The sequence below is a fragment of the Psammomys obesus genome, unplaced genomic scaffold (genome assembly GCF_907164565.1).
Source record: "Psammomys obesus unplaced genomic scaffold, mPsaObe1.curated_primary_1811, whole genome shotgun sequence".
NCBI classification, from domain to species: domain Eukaryota; kingdom Metazoa; phylum Chordata; class Mammalia; order Rodentia; family Muridae; genus Psammomys; species Psammomys obesus.
In genome coordinates, this window is record NW_026596415.1 from 3,360,975 (window position 1) to 3,381,270 (window position 20,296).

The 20,296-nt window shown below is 41.8% G+C and overlaps 1 protein-coding gene across 1 annotated transcript in view; it reads left to right on the forward strand.

Annotated features, from left to right (window-relative positions):
• Positions 1 to 1,876: 1,876 nt before the first annotated feature.
• The window catches only part of Gspt1 (G1 to S phase transition 1), a 43,838-nt gene continuing 25,418 nt past the window's right edge, over positions 1,877 to 20,296 (forward strand). The window contains exons 1-5 of the mRNA XM_055597727.1: positions 1,877 to 2,460; positions 16,998 to 17,039; positions 17,143 to 17,184; positions 18,240 to 18,464; positions 20,048 to 20,081. Coding sequence (XP_055453702.1) covers positions 2,103 to 2,460; positions 16,998 to 17,039; positions 17,143 to 17,184; positions 18,240 to 18,464; positions 20,048 to 20,081 — 701 coding nt within the window. The 5' untranslated portion in view covers positions 1,877 to 2,102. The remainder of the gene's footprint in view (positions 2,461 to 16,997; positions 17,040 to 17,142; positions 17,185 to 18,239; positions 18,465 to 20,047; positions 20,082 to 20,296) is intronic.

Consider the following 20,296-nt stretch of genomic DNA (forward strand, 5'->3'; position numbering starts at 1 on the left):
GTGCAGACACATATCCCAGGTTAAATAGCAGCTAATCTTGAATTTATAGGGGTTCTCCTGCCTCAGTCTTCCATAGTACTGGCTTTAAGGTACTGCACCAACACTGGGCTCATCAACTGTTCCAAACAACAGTTTTAGCAGTTTCTGACACTGTCCCTAGAAGAAGCACTATAAACAAAGAGACTATTAAATCAGCTGGCTGTGAGCTAACATATCAGAATGTGATCACAGAGTCCCAGGGGCTGGCTCTATACAATGATAGCATGGTTGGAAGACTGTGCTCAGCTCCTCTAGTCAGCTGCATGCAGAGGTTGACATTTTCTCTGGAGTGGGCTGTGGAATGCAAATCTTGAGTGGAAAAACTAATTTCTTAGAGACACAAATGAAAAGGGTGGCGCTGTACAGGTTCCAGCGGCTTAGAGCAGAAGACCTTGAGTCTAATTCAGCCTGGGCCACAAACAGATGGGCCTTGCAAACAATTTCAGCACTTGGAAAGTGAGATAAATAAAAGGATCAGGAGTTCAGAGCTTCATTTGTCCCTGCTTAACTAACAAACCAAAAACCCAACTAACCAACTATAAAAGGAAAAAAAAAAAAAAGCAACTCTAAGACTTGCTTTAAAAAGTAACTGACAGGAGCTTTGCATTTTACCTCTCCTTAGGTTAACTTCTTTACAATACAGATGTTTAAAGTCAGCAATCCAACTTAGATCTCTTAGATCTGGATTTTAAAAAATAACTTCAAATTGCTTAAACATCTCTTTACTCGTTATTCTGCAACTTCCAAGCAGTTGTACTCTGTCTAGGCTCTTTTCAACAGAAGTTAAATTGACAGTATGTTTTTCTCTGTCTTGGTCTCAATGGGTGAATTACAAGACAATGTCTCAGGTATTTAGAACTGGTTTTCCTACTTCCTGCAGTAAGAACTAAAGGTGAACTGTATTTCTTCTTGTCACTTTTCCCACATTTACTAAAATGCAACCTGCAAGTGTGAGATAATCATTATTGAAGTACTGTGAGAACAGCTGACAGATCCGGCCATTCAAAAGGAGACTTCACCTAATGGCGGATAAGGAACTGGAAGCACCAAATAGCCCAGCAGGTATCTCTGGGTACACTACGAAATACGGCAGTCCTGATTAATTCGTAAATCTGCTGGCAGGGAGAAGGAAAGGCCGGGAAAAAGTTTAGGTGAGGGCTTTTAATGACTAGTCAAACATAACATGAGTCATTGAAAGTTTCCAGTTAACAATCCCTCCTGCCGGACTTTCCAGGCCCAGTCCTTTATGAGCCACTCTGCAGTTTGGGCTATAACATCTCACGGTTTTACTGCCTCATCCACAAATGAATACATAAAAGGAAAGACACTCCCCGCCGTCTTTGAAATGTAGGGCAAACTCTGGCTGGGGGTGGAGAACAAGGTACAGACTGAGAGAGACCGAGAAGGCAGTAAAGGCGCTGAAAAGGGAGGAGAGGAAAAAAAATTCCCTAGGTTAGGCCTGCCGTCCGTGTTCCTGCGAGCTGGGGTAGAACCTGCCGCGTGCTGAACGGCCGGCCCACCGCCCTGCCCCCACCCTGCGACAGATGGGCCAGCAGACCTCTGCCTCCTCGCGCTGCCTGCCGGGAGCTCCAGCCGCTTCCGCTGACGCTTGATCACTGAACTCCGACTCCCGTCGGCCCACGAGAAAACCGCAGCGAGTCTGCGCGGGTGCTGTTGGAACCTGTAGTTTAGCTGCCGGCCGCGCTTCGTAAGCGGAAACGCGGGCGGGCCTAGCAGGGAACTACCGAGGCGAAGGTACGGGTGGTAGCGAGGGGTCAATCCACGCCAAGCGTGGGGTTGGTGGTGAGGCCGGCGGCGGTAGTTGGGGCTGGGTGGGAGGAGATCCTTTCGCACACACGAGGAGGGTTGAGCGCTGTTGCCCTGGTCAGGAGTGCCCAGTTTGGACTGTAGCTGCCACCCAAGAACCCGAGGAGTGAGTCGTTGGCCGGCAGCCCCTCTGTCTTAACGTTCTCCTTGGGTCAGCTCGGCCTGCTCCTCCCCGCTCGGCCGCCCCCGCCTCCATTTCCCGCCCTCTCTTCACCACACACACGGCCCCCCCGATCATGGATCCTAGCAGCGGCGGAGGCGGTGGTGGCGGCGGCGGAGGTGGCGGCGGCGGCGGCGGCGGGAGCAGCAGCAGCAGCAGCGACTCAGCGCCCGACTGCTGGGACCAGACGGATATGGAGACTCCCGGGCCGGGGCCTTGCGGCGGCGGCTCCACAGTAGGAGAGGCCCAGCGTGAGAACCTCAGCGCGGCCTTCACCCGGCAACTCAACGTCAACGCCAAGCCCTTCGTCCCCAACGTCCACGCCGCGGAATTCGTGCCGTCCTTCCTGCGGGGCCCTGCCCAGCCGCCACCATCACCAGCTGGCGCGGCCGGCGGCGACCACGGAGCGGGCAGCAGCGCGGGAGGCCCTTCGGGTAAATTGCCGGGCTGGGTATCCCCGAGGCACGGCCGGCGTACTGGAGCCAGAGTTCCGCGGTGGGGTGGGTGGAGAAGACGCGCGGCCCAGCCGGCCCGCACGTGGGGCGCTGACAGCGGCGCCGGCTGGTCTGGGTGGGGCGCCTCCAGTCCCGGAGCTGCCTGGCTTCGGGCTCTCGGGCTGGGTGGAGCAGAGACCGGGAGGCCCGGCGAGGCTTGCCCCTCCGCCGAAGGCCGCGGTTCATCCCCCGGACATAGGAACCGTATGGGACCGGGCCGACCCTTGGTAGTCAGTGCCACGAGGCCCAGAAGCGGGGACCGATGGGCCCTGAGGTCCGGCAGGTGGATGGTGTGAGAGCTTAAGAATTGGGGGTCAAGACTTATCTCTTCTCCCGGCCCAGAGAGCTGCTTTTGCTGCAGTTCCTACTATTGGAACTGTAATTGCGTTTTAAATATCCGTGGCACCGAACCGACCTGAAGGAATCCCAAGATGCATTGCAGGCTTGTGATCCGCCAGAAACTGTTGGCTGTCAATACAAAGACCTTTTTTCACCCTTAACGTTTTGAATCCTTAAAAAGTTCAAAAAATATCAGAAAGATTACTCAGTAGTAACATGTGGTAGAAAACCTCATTGGTTTACGTGCTGCTTTTAAGCAGGACCTAAGATTTTTCTTCCAAGTGTCAGGTTTAGATTTTTTTAATTGCTTTAAAACTATTGACCTTATAGGTGCTGCTTGCTATAGGAAGCTTAGTTTGTGTTCGTGTACTGATAATCCAGTCTGTTACTTGAGACCCTTGAATACTTACAATAACTTAGTAGTTGTCACATACAGTAACTATTAGATACACTTTCTGTCGTTTCAAGTTTCAGTCGTTAAATCTTTTTATAAGCCGGCTGTATGATTGGTAGCCTGCTTTCAGGTACATATTTTGTAGCAATGTCTGTTTAGTGACCTTAAGTATTTCCTTCATACTGGTGCGTATTTGAGTAAATGTGGTATTGTCTAAAAGAAAAGGGAAGGGAAAGGGCTCACTGTTTGGTTATTGAGCAGGAACATTGGTGGCTAAATAATTTGAGCCCATTTCAGGTGAGAGTATATTGTTAATTACTGTGGTTCTGGACTTGAGCCTGGTGTGGTGGTACTCTAGGTAATGCCGATAGTCCCAGAACTCTGGAAGCTGAGGCAGGAGGATGCTTAGAGAAAGCAAATGGCATTATCACCTAACCTCCCTCACCCAAGTGTGGTGGGACTCAGGAGACTCGGGCAGCCAGATCTTTAGGTAAAGGGTATTGGACTATCTGGCAAAATCCTTTTTCAAAAACAACAACAAAATCAAAACCAAAAATAAAACTTTTCTTGGAATTTAGTTTCTTGGGAAACTTTTGCTTCATTTTGCTCTTTAGAAGTGAAGGGGTGTTTAGGGAAATGTTTTGTGAGGAACTTACATAAGTGCAGTTTGTAGTAAACTTTTTTTTTTTTTTTTTAAGGGAGTCCAGGGAACTTTGGGGCTTTACTATGCAGGAGGAGGGATTTGACATACTTACCTGCCCTCCTCCAAGCCTGAGTATTTGACTGTTTTATTGACTGGCATTTCTTCTATTTGTCAGTGGTTGATATTTTTCCTTTCAAACAAGGAAACTCAACTTTTAATTCTTTGCTTACATTCAGCTATTTTTAGCTTCAAAACAAATTGCTAAAAGTACCTGCTTCTACCTTATCTTACAGCTACCATTAGTCCAATCATTTACTTTCGTGGCTTTCCTTTTTTCCTCAGGAACTACCAGCATTGATAGTAGACTGAGTAGACTTGGGACTGCATTTACAGGCATTGACCTAATTTTAAAGGGATAGCCATCCACAACACCATGGTTTGGAATGGTCACCAAGACTGATGAGGCATTACTTTTTATGCAGGTTTTTTGTTGTTGTTTGTTTTGTTTTGTTTTTGTTTTTTATCTGTTACTTGCTAATTTGTGGTTTTACTAAATGTAGAGAAATGTTTGTCAGAAAGTTCCTAGATTATATAGTATGTGTGAATTTTTTTTTTCTTTTTCAGTCAGAAATCTATTTTGGTCTTACTGACTATACTAATTGTTTCTACAAAATGATATGTATTTATTTTTATTTTTTCAACACAGGGTCTCACTATGTAGCTTTGGCTGTCCTGGAATGCAGCATCTGTCCTCAAACGCAAAGAGATCCACCTGTCTCTGCCTCCTAAGTGTTGGGATTAAAGGCGCACACCACCATCATCCATCTTAAAACATTTTTTTTTTTGTATTGAAACACTAGAGAAACTGAGGTCAGTGTGGGTTAGAGTAAGAACCTATATCCACTGAGAAGAAATATTAGTAATATAAGCAGAGCTGGGCCTGGTGGCACATGCCTGTAATCCCAACACTCAGGGAGGCAGAGGCAGGAGGATCGCTGTGAGTTCAAGGCCAGCCTGGTCTACAGAGATCCACCTGCCACTGTCTCCCTGAGTGATGGGATTATAGGTGTGAGACACCTTGCCTGGCTCTAAATGTTTTTGATGGTGAGGAAAATGGTCCATACAGTATGTGGCCTGTTTCCTTTGTTAAGCCAGTCTATGGTGGTATTTCTCCTAGGAGAGCTGTCACAGGGCTGTGGTGAGTGGGGCTCTTGGATAACCCTTAAAGGTGTGCCTGCTAAAGACTCTTCTCTGGAAACAAAATGGTTTGTCTTTTTTTTTTTTTTTAAGATTTTATTCATTTTATGTATATGAGTGCTATATCTGCATGTACACCTGCCAGAAGAAGGCATCAGACCCCAGTGTAGATGGTTGTGAGCCACCACGTTTTCGTTTTCGCTGAGAATTGAACTCATTACCTTTGGAAGAGCAGACAGTGCTCTTAACCACTGAGCCATCTTTCCAGCCCCTGTGTTTTTTAAATGCAGTGCTGCCTAGAACACGCAGTAGAGGAAGGGGCTTTGGTGGCATGAGTTTCATACATGCTTGTTTCTGGAGAGTCAGGACTTGGGAACTGGTGCTGACCTTGTTCTCTTTGAAAATGTAAAAACACCACATTTCTAACAATGATTTCATTTAAGTGTAATTAAGTATAATCCATTTAAATCCAATTTTCTACAGAGCCAAGTAAATTGGGCAAGTGATTATCAATGAAAATAGAGGTCTTAAAAAGACTGGAAATTTTTTATTTAATTTCAGTAAGGTCTCAAGGTTAAGCAGCCATTATCACTTTTTAATTGTTTTGAATACAAGGTCAGGTTGCCTAGGCTGGTCTCTTCATTGCTACATAGCCAAGAATGACTTTGACTTTTCTGCTGCTTCTTCCCACCTCTACGCCCCAAGTGCTGAGATTACAAGCTTATGTCACCACATACAGTTTACATGATATACATGATGTTAGGACTCAAGCTAGGCATAAACTGAGCCCCATCCTTAGTCTTGTTTTGGAATTTTTTTTTTTTCTTTTAAAGACAGGTCTCATTATATAGCCCAGGCTGTCTTCTCAGCCTTTCTGCCTCAGCCTCCCAGAGTGCTGTGAACAATTACTGGTGCTTGCCACTAAGCCTGCCTAGCTTTCTGATCACTGAATAGTTTCAGAAGTTACTTCTTTTAGGGCTAGAATATTGGAGAGTATCCAGAATCAAAGAAATGGTTATTTGTGTACAAGAACTTTCGTACATTATTGTGTTGACCAGTTACCGTTGAAGACTAGATAGTGTTTTCTTTTTCATGGTGCTAATGGTGAAAACCTGAGCCTCTTGTACATTGTAGGCAAGGATTCCACCACCTAGCCACATCCTCCCCCAGCCTCAGAGAGAGAGAAGAGAGTAGACAGAGTTTTGGCTGTGTGGGGTTCATGGAAACTAGAGGAAGAGTAGAGTGTCCTTACTATTCTCTGCCATACTCCTTGAGATAAGATCTTTTATGAGCCTGGAGCTAGGCTGGCAGTCAGTAAACTCCAGTGATGCTCCTGTCTCTGTGCCCATAGTACCACACTGCCTTTTAAAGCTAGTGATTCCTGCTTTTTAAAATGAGGTAGGCATTTGAACTCAGGTCTTTTTTTGTTTGTTTTCGAGACAGGGTTTCTCTGTAATAGCCCAGGCTGTCATGGAACTCACTACTCTGTACACCACATGGTTGGCCTCCAACTGACAGAGATTCCCCTGACTCTACCTTCCAAGTGCTGAGGATTAAACACATGTACCACCATGGCCCACCTTGAATTGAGGTCTTGTATAGCAAGCTTTCTGATAAACTGAGCCATCTATCTGCCTAGCCTTCCAACCTATGTTTTTGATTTGGGTTTTGTTTTACAGTTTAAATGTCTGCAGGAATAAAGATGCAGAACTGTTCATACTCATTGAGATACTAACTAGAGGACAGTAGGAGGAAGTTGGTGATAGTGTTTTTAGAGTGACACAATGATGAACATTAGATTCTGGTTCTTAGTTCATGTTTCCACATGTGGACAGCTTGAATGTAAGGATTTAGGGAGCATTGCCTTGTATTAGGTTGAGCAGCTGTTTAAACTTAGAAATTCTGACTGGAAACAAACATTTGGAGGATGTTTTATTTAGTGATGTTACTATATGGATTGTTGCCTTACTGTGTTCTTCATATTTCACCTTTTTGAAATTGTACTATATGGACAGAACAGGCATTGGCTTAGTCGATAAAAGAACTTGCCAAGTAAGCCTGTTGACCTGGGTTTGATATCTGGAACCCACATAGGATAAGTGGAAAAGAGGATCAACTCTACAGAGTTGTTCTATGACCTTCACACAAGTACACATACGTGTGCGCGTACACACACACACACACACACACACACACACACAATAATAGTAATAAACAAATTTTGAAAGTAAAATTATCAGGACAGCTGGAGACATGGCTCAGTGGTAGAACGCTTGCCTAGTAATCAAAAGGCCCTGAGTTAGAATTAGATCCTTGGCACTGTAAGAAAACAATAGCCAAAATTTCTTAAGACAAGTTAGGGAAATATTGTAGAGAACAAATACAAGCCTTGATTTGCTTGCTTTTGTTTGTCAGGGAAGAAATATCTTAAAGGTGTTAAAAATATCTTTCTGGTTGAAGACAAAGGAATTAAAAAGACTTAAACTTTTGGGGTGAGTTAACACAGTAGAATGGAATTTTTTGAAGTGGAATTTTTTGCTCAGATATCCATTCTAGCAGTGAACAGGCATTTGCCTGTCTCCTGAATGTAGCTGCTGTGCAAGACGTTGAAAGGTGGGTCTGGTAGGAACACCAAGATAATCAATTACAGTTTTGAAAGAGTCTAGAAAGAAGCCAATTAAGTTTACAGTAATGGAAGACTGCAAATATGCAAAGACACACAAAGGATGTAGAGGCAAGAGACTGGTTTCAATCTTGACATCCTAATTATAAAATTAAAGATGTGTTTGTTTTCACCAGGTGTTCTTCATGGGTGCCTTGGTTTTATTTTTAGGCAGGGTCTCGCTGCATTTCCCAGGCTGGACTGAAATTCACCTCTCCAAGTACTGGGATTACTTTTAACTTTTCCAGGAATTTGGCAAAGTAGGACATTACCTTTCTTATTGCTTGGTTTATTCTTTTTTTTTTTTCCCTTGGTTCATTCTTAATCAAACATCAGTAGGTTTGGTTTTAGTACCTAAAGTTTTGTCCTTGTTTTCAATAGATTTTAACAAAGGAGCTTAATAGTAGTTATAGTTTGTTTGTTTATTAACAGCTTTGTTCTAAAAGGAACTTGTTACTGTTTCCCATTATAATTCTTTCAAGTGTAAAGAAACAGTAAGAATTCCCTAAGCATCTGTTTACTGTAGCTAAGGAGTGGTTATGCTTACTTCTCAGACAGGTTCCAATTAGGTGATTGTCATTTCAGTTGGAGGGGGCAATAAAAAGCAAAAGTGCATATTACTGAGCAATTTGTGTCCATCTTCGGGTAGTTGATTTCAATCATTTCTATTTTTGTATCTTATTGACACTATTTGAAATGGCTTTGGTATTATTTTAATATACTTTAAAGTGTTTTGTGTGTGCTTGTTTTTGTATGTTTAGTTTAAGACAGGGTTTGTCTGTATAAGAGCCCTGGCTATCCTGGAATTCTCTTTGTAGACCAGAAGGCAGGCTTTGAACCTCACAGAGATCTGCCTGCCTCTGCCTCCCAAGTGCTGGGATACTTTTTAACTGTTTTTGAAGTAGATAAGACATAAATCATAAATACAGCCTTTTTAGGATTACTTAAAATGTGGTGGAGTTTTTGTTACACTATAGAAAGTCGTATTGGGTTGCTATGTGGCTTTGCTTTAGTGATATAATAAATAGCTTCTTTGAATGGTCAGGGTAGAGATGACTCCAGCGGAAAGACTGACTGTCTCAATTTGGATAAAGAAATTGAAGCTGAAGCATGCTAAGTGGCTGTGTGAAGTCACTCCCAGCATTAATGAAACAGTTGAATCTGGAATCCTGATTTGCCAGCTGCTAGTTTAGGGCTCTTTCTGCCATGCCAAGCTGTTTAATAGTGAAAAAGAAGCCAGTTTTAACCAGCATGGATTTTCTGACAGAGCAGCCCTGGAATTTGTAATGTTTTCATTCTTAAAAGTTTTTGTAATAACAGGACTCTGAAATGCTTGTAAGTTTATGGAGCAGTTACTGCAGCTTAGCACTTAGTTTCCACAGTGCTTTCTAGATGCTTGGATCCTGCTAACCCACTTCAATTATTTATCTAGCTATCTATTTATTTATGAGACCGGATTCCTCTGTGTATCCTTGGCTGTCCTGGACTCCCTTTGTAGACAAGGGTGGCCTTTAACTCACAGATTTTCCTGCCTCTGCCTCTCTGAATGCTGGGATTAAAAGCATCCACCAGGCTTTTTTTTTTTTTTTTTAAACCACAAGACACGTTTTGTCTGTTTAGCCTTGGGTGTCCTGGACTCACTTTGTAGGCCAGGCTGGCCTCAAACTCACAGCAATCTGCCTGCCTCTGCCTCCCTGAGTGCTGGGATTATAGAAGTGCACCACCGTAGCCTGCACCAACCCATTTTATAGAGGCAAAAATTGCAGGGTGTAAAAACAGATACATTAGTAAGATTATGCCCATGAATAAATGGCAGAGTAGGCTCTGATTTCAAAGCTTTTGTTTTTGTTTTTTCTTTCTGTAAGATTTCTTTATACAGTATTCTGCCTGCAGGCTAGATCTCATCTAGATGGTTTTGAGCCTCTATGTGGTTGCTGGGAATTGAACTCAGGACCTCTGGAAGAAGAGCCAGTGCTCTTAACCACTGAGCCATCTCTCCAGCCCTCAGAGCTTATTTTTATGATAGTAACTTCTAATCGCGAGGAACGGTACTTGTAACTTAACATCATACAATCTCTTTGAGAACCTTTCTAAAATCCAGGCCCATGGATTCATAGGCACTGCTGTAGTTTCTAGTAACATAACTGCCTCTTCTGCAATCAAGAAAATATGTCGGGCCTGGTGGTGCACGCCTTTAATCCCAGCACTCACGAGGCAGAGGCAGGTGGATCCCTGTGAGTTCCAGGCTAGTCTGGTCTGCAAAGTGAGTCCAGGACAGCGAGGACTACAAAAGAAACCTTGTCTCAAAAAAAATAAAAAAAGAAAGAAAAGAGAAAGTAGTGTATGTGTAGATGGCTTTGAACTGTTTTCTTTGCCTTTGTACCTTTGCTGTCCCACTTATCTAATTCCTCTACCCCTCTTCCTTCATGCTTTTTTGAGTCTTTCCCTGGTGCCAGGCTAGCCTTGGCCTGTTAGTCTTCAAGTGATCCTTCTACTTCAGCATCCTGAGTACCTGGGATTTCAGGTGCTCACCAGAGTGCTTTAGTTTGTTTGCAGGTCTTGCTATAGTAGCCCTTGCTGGCCTTGAATCCACTACGAATCCTAGACTGGCCTCAAATTTAATGATCCTCCAGTCTTACCCTCCTGAGTGGCAGTACAGGCTTGCTTCAGTGTCCAGCTGCTTTTTCATGTTTAGAATGTTTGGGAATTAGGCATTGCCATTTTTTATGTGTTCAGCACACTTTCTTCTTTTGTCTCCTTTCAATGTTTTCCAGTATTGCCTGTAGGAAAAGATATCTCAACACTTATTTTGGTGAGCTAGTTTGGTTTCCTGAGTGTGAGAGATGTTTAGGTCTTTCTTTAAGCTATACTTCAAAATCTCCTGAGTAAGGAAGGCACTTCTGTAAACTTCGCCTAGAAAGCTGGCACATTCAAAATTGTTTTTACTATATTCAATCTCAGTAAAAATCAGTGAGTCCATGATGTTTTGGGTAAGTGTAGAGAAGAGTGCCACCAGTTCAGAGCTAGCCTGGGCCAAATTATGAGTTCAAGGTCAATCTGAACTACAAAGTGAGACTATGTCTTTAAAAGAAAAAGAGGACCAGGGAAGACAGAACTCACCACAGTAGGTCAAAGCAAAACAAAGCCTGACAACCTGAGTTTGATCTCCAGAATCTATGTTGAAAAGCCAGATATGGTGCTTGTGTATCTGTAATCCCAATATTCCTGTGGCAAAAATGAGAAGCAAAAAGAATCACCCCAAAACTCATTGGCCAGGCTAGCTTGGAGTACACAGTGCAACAGATACAAGAGTGACACTGCCCCCAATAACTTGTACTGCAAGAACTGACTCTTAAAACATTGTTCTCTGACCTGCATGCAGCCACTGTAGCATCTGCTTGTGCATTTTGTGTCTGTCTCCCCCACACAATCAACCAATTAATACATACATACAGACAGATAAATTTCTGTGAGTTCAAGGCCAAGCAAAACTAAAACCCCATCTCAAGGCAGGAAAAGAAAAAGAAACCTGAAAAGAAAGAAAAACTGGCCAGGCAGTGGTGGCACATACCTTTAATCGTGACACTCAGGAAGCAGAGGCAGGCAGATTTCTGGGTTTAAGGACAGCATGGTCTGCAGAGTGAGTTCCAGGACAGCTAAAGGTACACAGAGAGAAATCTTGTCTCAGAAAACTGAAAGAAGAAAAAAAAAAAAAAGATATAACTGTTATACCAAAAGCTATTGTATTGTTTACAGTACAAATTTTAAAAACGAATAATGAAATATATGAACTGAGCTTTTGTGCACATGTGCTTTTATTAGTTTTTAGTTTAAATTGTCCTGTGTGCAGTGCACTACCACTGAGCCATTCACACCTCAGCCCTTTTGGCTGTTATTTTTGGGGTGGAATAGAACTAGTACCACTGACAAGTTGTAAATCATTTTCTCTACCTGGAAAGGAAACCTCTGTTCCTTACATAATAAGTACTAATTGCTATTCCCTGCTTTTCCAGTCTACAGATTTATCAGTTCAGAATAGTTAGGGCTAGTGGAATCATACAATATGTACCTTTATGGTTTTTTGGTTTTTTTAGACAGTTTTTCTGAGTAGTCCTGGCTGCCCTGGAACTCACTTTGTAGACCAGGCTGGCTTTGAACTCAGATCCACCTGCTTCTGCCTTCTAAGTGGGTTACTGCCCAGCTGTAACCTCTGGTTTTAAAATATGGCTTATTGTCTGTGGTTAAGTCTTAGACAATATCTTTTTAGTGTTTTGTTATGTAGCTTTAGCTGGTCTGGAATTTGCTGTGTGTAAGTGTTTGCCTCCATGTACTGTGTACATGCCCGGTGACGATGGAGACAGAAGAGGATGTTGGGTCCCTAGAACTGGAATTATAGGTAGTTGTGGGTGCTGGAAACTGAACTTAGGTCCTCTGCAAGAGCAGTAAGTGTTCTCTAGCCCCTTTTCACTGCTTTTAAGATTTGTGACAACAGCTCTAATGTTAGAGCTAGTTTTTTCTTTCTTTCTTTCTTGCAGTAGAATCGTGAGAGAGAGAGGATGTATGTTTGTGCCTGTGTGTGCGCAGTGCTTGAATGCACATGTATGCATGTGTATGTTTATGTATGTGGAGGCCAGAGGTCAAGTGTCTTTCTCAGTTGATCTCCTGGGTTTTTGTTTTTAGAGATTTGTTTTACTTTATATGTATGAATGTTTTTAACCACTGAACCTGGTGCTCACTGATTAGACTAGACTGGCTGAGCCAGTAAGCCCATTATCTGCCACTCCTGTGGTTGGGATTACAAGCATGTACCATTACACTGGACCTTTTATGTGTACACTTGGTGTTATGTGTACACTTGGTGTTGGTCTTATGTATGTCCTCATACTTGAGCAGCAAGTGCTTTTCAGACTGAGCCATATCCCTAGCCCTAGGAGAATAATTTTAATTCGGGATACAGTTGTTCTACCAATTGTAGCAGTGGTAGAACCCCAAAACTGAACTGATTCCTGGGTCGAAATCCTTGTTTGTCAACTACAAGTTATAAGTAGTTTTTTCATTCACTGAAAGTGTATAAATGATATGTGTGCTAAGAGGATTGATCGAATGAGAGAATACATTTGTTTGCTGTTGATTTATGAACTGGTACCTAGTAGATAATTCAGCAGGTGTCACTTTTCACTCTCAGTGCAAAACTACCTGCAGCTCAATTCTATCATTAACCTATTATGGGCAGACAGGGACCCAACGCACAGAGGAATCCATAAAATTTTGAATGGAGCATGGTGGTAATTTGTAATATCAACTGTTACGTTATTTTTGTGTATTTGTAAGGCAGAGTCTCATTAAGTAACCCTGGCTGCCTGAGAGTGCTAGATGAGGCTGGCCTGCAGCTCACAGCCTCTGTCTTCCAAGTGTTGATTTCAAGCAGGCACTGCTGATTTTTACTTGGTCTTTACATGTTGATTTTATATTATTTTAAACATTCAAAAAGTCCTATGACATAGATACAATAATTGCTACACCAGGATTAACTGTATATAAGTTATAAAAGTGCCATTTTGTCTTTTTTCAAATAGTGCTGCTGAAAATGCCTATTAACAGTAAGCTAAGCATATTACATATTACAATGAATAAAATTTGTTGAGACAGGAAAACACTTGAGGTAACTAGTAGAGCCACACTTGAGATAGCCTTGATTGTAACTGAGCATTTCAAAACCAAGCATACTTGCACCTGACCACGTAGGCCCTAGCACTCTGTTTACACTTACAATATATAGATACTTGGGGCTTCTTAGAAGAATGTCTGTCTGAGAGCATTATTCTGTCTGGCTGAATAATACAGCATAACAACAACCTTGACAAGCAAGGTTTTCTTTATCAAACTACAATTCATGACACTTAAGATCATCAAGTTTACAGAGGGCATCAAGTGCCAGAATGAAATGTTTAGTGTGCACTTTATATGCATACAATGATTAAAGGACTCAAAGTATACTCAGTTGTCAAATGCACAATAAATCCTTGATCATTCATTTTATTCTGGTATTACTCAAACACATGTGCTATTCTACTGGCTTACTAATAAGCATGGCCTTACAATCTTTGTAGATTCAGAGTCCATTTATTGGATCAGTGACCACTAGGGCTTGCTTTCTTAAATCCTGCATGGTTCAGACAGATGTCCTAGTGGAAGAGGCCAGAGACTGTCCTAAGGAATGAGGTTATGGCTTCAAATTTTTCATTAATAACTCCATTTTCAGAAACACACCTTTACGAAGTATTTTCAAATAGAATAATTTTGCCTGGGGAACAGCTCAGTCAGTAAAGTGCTTGTCTTGTAAGTACAAGGCCGCAAATTCAACCCACCAGAAACTACATAAAAATGTCAGTCATGATGGAGGTGTGTCTGTAATGCCAGCTCTGGGAAGGTGGTCCTTAGAAGAGTCTTGGGCCTCACTAGACAGCTCCAAGCCATTAAGAGAGACTACTTCAAAGAGGTCGCTTGTATTCCTGAGAATGACAGCTGAGGTGGTTCTCTAGCGTGCGCCCCCCACTCTGCATACCTGTGTACCTACTCACGTACATCTGGAAACATACTTGGATTTATTTGAAAGATGGAATAATTCTTTGTGGGAGAAATTGTTGGTGTGTTCCAGTAAACACAACAGTTGTGTCCCAAATTAAAATGGCTCTTATTCGGGAGGAAGAGGCAGGTGGATCTCTGTGGGTTGGAGGCCACCCTGGTCTACAAAGTAAGTCCAGGACAGCCAGGACTCTTGTTACGCAGAGAAAACCTGTCTTGAAAAAACAAAGCAAAATAAAATGATTCTCCTCGGACTGGAGATACCGTTCAGTCTGAAAAGCACTTGACTGCTCAAGTATGAGGACCTAAGATCAACCCCAAGTGCGCACATAAAAAGCCCAGTGTACTGGCACATGCTTGTAATCTCAAGCACAGGAATGACTTGCTGGTTTAGCCAGTCTAGTCTAATCAGTGAGCCTCAGGTTCAGTGAGAGACGTTGTCTCAAAAAATAAAATGAAATAAAAAAATAAAGAGGCTGGTGAGATAGCTCAATGGTTAAGAGTACTTTTTGCTCTTTAAAAGGACCTAGGTTTGATTCTCAGCAGCCACTTGTTGGCTAACTATAATCTATAATCCCAGTTTCAGGAGATCCAACACTGACAAATGTAGGGAATCTCAGAGTCAGCTCAAGACACCCCATGACCAAGTTCTCAGCACAAAGTAGGTTTATTTGCACCAGAGGGTAGGGATAAAGGATAAAGACAGAAGATAGAGGGAAAAGGAAGAGGAAGGGAAAAAGGGAGATTTGTCTCAGAGGGGAACAAAGTATTGCCTCTGGATAGAGAGGAGACAGATTTAGCCCATAGGAAATTATCCATAGGGGAAACCCCATGTTAGGATGAGGTGCTGACTTTTAGTTGGCCATGTTAAGTAGGTGAGCCAGAAGGGGGCTTTTGATTGCTTTTGATATCAAGACCTTGGCAATCAGCCTCAGGAGGAAGAACTGGCTAAGGAAATGGGCCTTGGTGGCTAGCTTTAGGAATGTAATCTAACAGAGGGAAATGGGGAGAAGGACAAGGCCTGCCAGAGCCTTGCTTGCCACGCTTGAGCTGGCCAGATTTCCTTCATTTCACATACTTGCATGCAGGCAAAACATAACCATGAACACCTAACAAGCACTAGGTCTTGAGTTTGATCTCCAGTGCCCACAAACAAAAACAGTTGCAGTAGTGGTGATGATAATAAACTTTACTGTCCTTTATCAGGGACAGGAATTATTTTCCTCAACATTTTATATTTTATGGTAATGAAAATGGGTGTGTTTGCCACCCCCACCCCTCTTCCCCAGCACAATCTCATGTAACCAGGCTGGCTTAGATTTGCTTATTAGCTGAACTGATCCTCACTCTTCAGTCCTCCAAATTCTGGGATTATAGGCATGTGCTGCCACACCCATTTCACTGTGATGATTCTTGTAAGTTACAGATTCACTGTTATTGTTATATATCAAATGGCTTGAAATTCTTTGGTGTTTCTGCATCTTGGAAAGTCTAGCAGTATCATTTGTGTTCTCAGGGATAAAGAAAGCAAACTTACATATTTGGGTAGCAGAATATATATTTCTTCTGTAGCTCTACAAGGATGACATAAGCAATTTGCAATTTGACAACTGCAAACTGATCTTAGAGTTTTAGACTAGGACAGAACTACCTTCATCAGAATCACTGTAAAAAAAATTTTTTTTTTGAGCCACGGGTGGTGAAACACACCTTTAATTCCAGCACTCAGGAAGGCAGAGACAGGTGGATCTCTGTGAGTTTAAGGAGAGCCTGGTCTACAGAACAAAGAACAGAACAGCCAAAGCTACACGGAGAAACACTGTCTTGAAAAACAAAATAATGATGCTTTTTTGTTTGTTTTTGGCTCTTCTAGTGCTGGGATCAAAAGGCATGCACCACCAGGCCCAGCTTGATAATGATACTTTTGAGACAGGTTTCTCTGCGTAGCTCTGGCTGTCTTTGAACATGCCAGAAACCAGCTTGCCTCTCACTGGAGTGCTGGGATCAAATCTGGCAAGAATCCCCTTTTCTGAATATGTTCATATGTGTTCCAGAGGCTTCATACAGTTGTCCTTTATCTTAGTATTGAATAACTTAGGGATTTGCTAACTTGACAGTCACAACCTTCTTGGGTTGATTTGTCCTGGGCTTTTGTGCTATATTTATAATATCTGTGAAGGAAAGATTTGGAAAAATATTCTTAATACATTTATTTTCATTATTGAAGTTGGCTGTTTTCTGGGAGTTTTTAATTAACTATTTTGTGTAAGTGCAGGTGTGAATATGCTATGACACATGTATAGAGACCAGAGACAACTGTGTGGAATTGATTCCCTCTTCCACCTTTTTTTGAGTACCCGGCTTCTCCTTCCACACTTATGTGGGCTCAAGCATTGAACTCAGATTGTCAGGTTTGTGTGGTGAGCTCTTTACCTGATGAACCATCTTGCTGGTGCCCAGATTTCTTTTAGTTGTCTGCATTGGTAAAGTTTTTGTAAAGTAGGCTAAATAGACTCTGCTTTGAAACCCACTTAGCTTCCTTTGTTCTAAAAGTTGCTGAGACTTGTGATGTTATTGAATGGCTGCTTTTATTATGTTAAAAGATAAGAAAATAAAGTGTAGCTTAATTTCTAATAACAGTTACTTTTTTTAACCAGCACCTGTGGAGTCCTCTCAAGAACCGTCATTATTGTGTGAAGGTAATTTTTTTAATGTCTAACCAAGAAAACATTAAGTTGTCTGTGATGTGTAAAATTAGATACTGTTTCATGGATATGTATTATGTTTCAATTTATTCTCTAGGTTCAAATTCAGCTGTTAGCATGGAACTTTCAGAACCTGTTGGTAAGAATTTCTGACCATTCTAAAACAGTAATATGAAATCTTTCATTCTCCAGATTTAAGGTGCAAATGTAAGTGTTCTGATGACTGAAATGTTTGTGCTTAAGCCACACTGAAGTTTTTGCGATTAGACTTTAGAAAGTATAACAAATTGAGCATTAAGACAGCTCTGGCAAATTATTGATTGCAAATGGAATTGAGTAAAGGAGTCTAATAATTTAAAGGTTGTACTTGTTGTTTCTAGAGACTGTGTCTTTATAGCCTAGACTGGCACATTTTCCAAGATGGCCTTGAACTATTTGAACCTATTGCCTCTACTTTCAGAATGCTGGGATTACAGACATGCATGCTCCATTGTGTCTAACTCTAACATTTCATCAAAAAAATTCCATCCTTCAAAAAATAGCTTTATTTCTGGATGTGGTTGAGCACGCCACTTTTTAATCCCAGCACTCAAGAAGGAAGAGGCAAGGGGGATCTCTGTGGGTTCGAGACCAGCATGGTCTACAAAGTGAGTCCAGGACAGCCAAGGCTCTTGTTATACAGAAAAACTCTTGTCTTGAACCCACCCCCCAAAAAAAGGTAACAAAACAACAAAAAAGTTTCCTATTTCCTAAAAGTTTCCTATTTCCATGGTGACTATTAAAGTTAATGCCAAAGAGTTACTGTTTACATAGAAAATTTATCTCTTAAATTATTTCATACTCCTTATCTGGTTTTTATACTTTGCTTTTCTTCCCATCTGTCAGCACATGTTGACACTGTAATAGCTGGTGTTGTGAGTGGTGGCCTGCTTGTTTATGTGTAGTCTACTCTTAGGAAATGACTCCATGCTAGGATAGTATCAGTTCTGGTATATGGCTCTCTGCTGTCAGCACCAAAGCCAGCTTGAAAACCTACCATCTCAGCCTATGTCATGGATGTCAGGAGAGGGACTTAAGTAAGTTCTTAAGTAAAGCTTGTGTGGTTAAAATGCAGGCAGGTTTTGGTTTGTTTTTTTTTTTTTGTTTTTTTTTTTTTTTTTTAGAATATTGAGTTAAAATATCTTTCTTTGGTAGAAAATGGAGAGACAGAAATGTCCCCAGAAGAATCATGGGAGCACAAAGAAGAAATAAGTGAAGCAGAGCCAGGGGGTCGTTCCTCAGGAGATGGAAGGCCACAAGAGGAAAGTACCCAAGAAATGATGGAAGAGGAAGAAGAAATACCAAAACCTAAGTCGGTGGTGGCACCGCCAGGTGCTCCTAAGAAAGAACATGTAAATGTAGTATTCATTGGGCATGTTGGTAAGTTGTCCTCATAGAATTCCTAAGCAATGACCAGAGTTATTAGAGACATCAACGTGTAGAACCTCTTGTTAAGCTACTTGGAGATGATGAGTAAAGCTGAGTCAAAACACTGAAATATCTATAATGCTCTGCATAGACAATCAGCACTGAGAGTTGACCACAGGGTCACATGTAAGAGTGCCTTGTGTTCTTAATTGTTGGTGTGTTGGTTAGTTTTTTGTTTTTGTTTTTGCAACAGGGTTTCTCTGTGTAGCCTGGCTGTCCTGGAACTCAATCTGGAGACCAGGTTGGCCTCGAACTCAGGGATCTGCCTACCTTTGCCTCCTAAGTGCTGAGATTAAAGCCACCTGGCTTTTTTTTAAAAAAAAAAAACAACTTGCTTCCGCTGGAAAAAAAAATTGCCAGTTTTTTGTTTTTAAAGTCTGGGCAGATGAACTGTTTGTAATAGCATAAAAGAAGCTTCAGTATATGTATAATGGATAATTAATTAGTCTGTAACCACTGGTAATGTTTTACCATACTGTGATATCTCTTAGTATCCAAGAAATGTATGTATTTTTTGTTATTCTTAGTTGATAAGTTCCTTTTAATGGGGTTAACATTATTATGATTAAGCATAATTTTGTATGAAATTCATAGAGTAACCTCAGGGTGCTTGCCAAGTAATTGATATAGCCAAACAAACAAGACCTTATTTTGTGTTTTCTGACTTATCGTCAAATTGTGAGAAGAAAATACTGAATTCTGTGTTATCCCTCCACCTCTAGACAGGGACTCACTATGTCATGGTCAAGGCTGGCTTCAACCCGGGCTCTTGCTGCTTCATCCGCCTGAGTAGTAGGTTGCAGATGTGCCTCAGCATGCTTGACTTTTCCCCCTTTATCATATCATACCCCAGAAAACGAATTTTAAAATCTGCAGGAATGCCTGTTCTCTGTTTCCTAAAGTGAGAGGAAGTCTGCTCACATGGCCTGGCAAAGTGGAGCATGCCTGTAATCCTGGCACTTAGGAGCCCAAGGCAGAGGCAGGAGGATCAGGTTCAAGGCCAACATAGGCTGCTAACAAAAGTCCTTTAGCTGCTTTTGCTGTCTTCTAAGGCTTTCTGGGGGATGTGTATTCTCTGGTACTTTGCTGCTAGCTGAAGGTCCACAAAAATCTTTTTTAAAATGTTATTTCTGATTTGTCAGGGAAGTATTTCTCAGTCATCATTGCCCTATAGGGAATCTTAGCTTCATTCATTGTACGTGGAAGAGGGTCTCTAGAATTTAATCCCCAGTTCTATTATAGTTCAGTTGCTTTTGCAAGACTCGATTGTATATGACAAGAAAAAAAAAATCTCCAGACTGTGGTGGTGCATGCCTTTAGTCCCAGCACAGAGGCAGGGGGATCTCTGAGTTCCGGGTGAGCCTGGTCTACAGGTGAGTTCCAGGACAACCAAAGCTACACATAGAGAAGCCCTGTCTCAACAAACAAACAAAAGAATAAAAAAACAAAACAACAACAAAAATAACTGCCGTTGTATTTTTATATATTGGTTGTCGTTTTTAACCTATGTTCCAATATTTTGCTGTTCCTTTTAGATGCGGGCAAGTCAACCATTGGAGGGCAAATAATGTAAGTCTCTCTTTTAACTAATGGTAGAGTTTTAATTTAATTGAATAAATTTCAGGCATTGTAAGCGTTCCTGTTGCCACAAAAATTGGTTACCACCTCAAATTAGAATTTTAATAACAAATCATTTATAGGGAAGACAGGTATTAAGTAATTCTTATTGTAGTATCATCATTAGTTTTTAATTACTGTCACACCCAGGGAATAGTTTCTGAAAA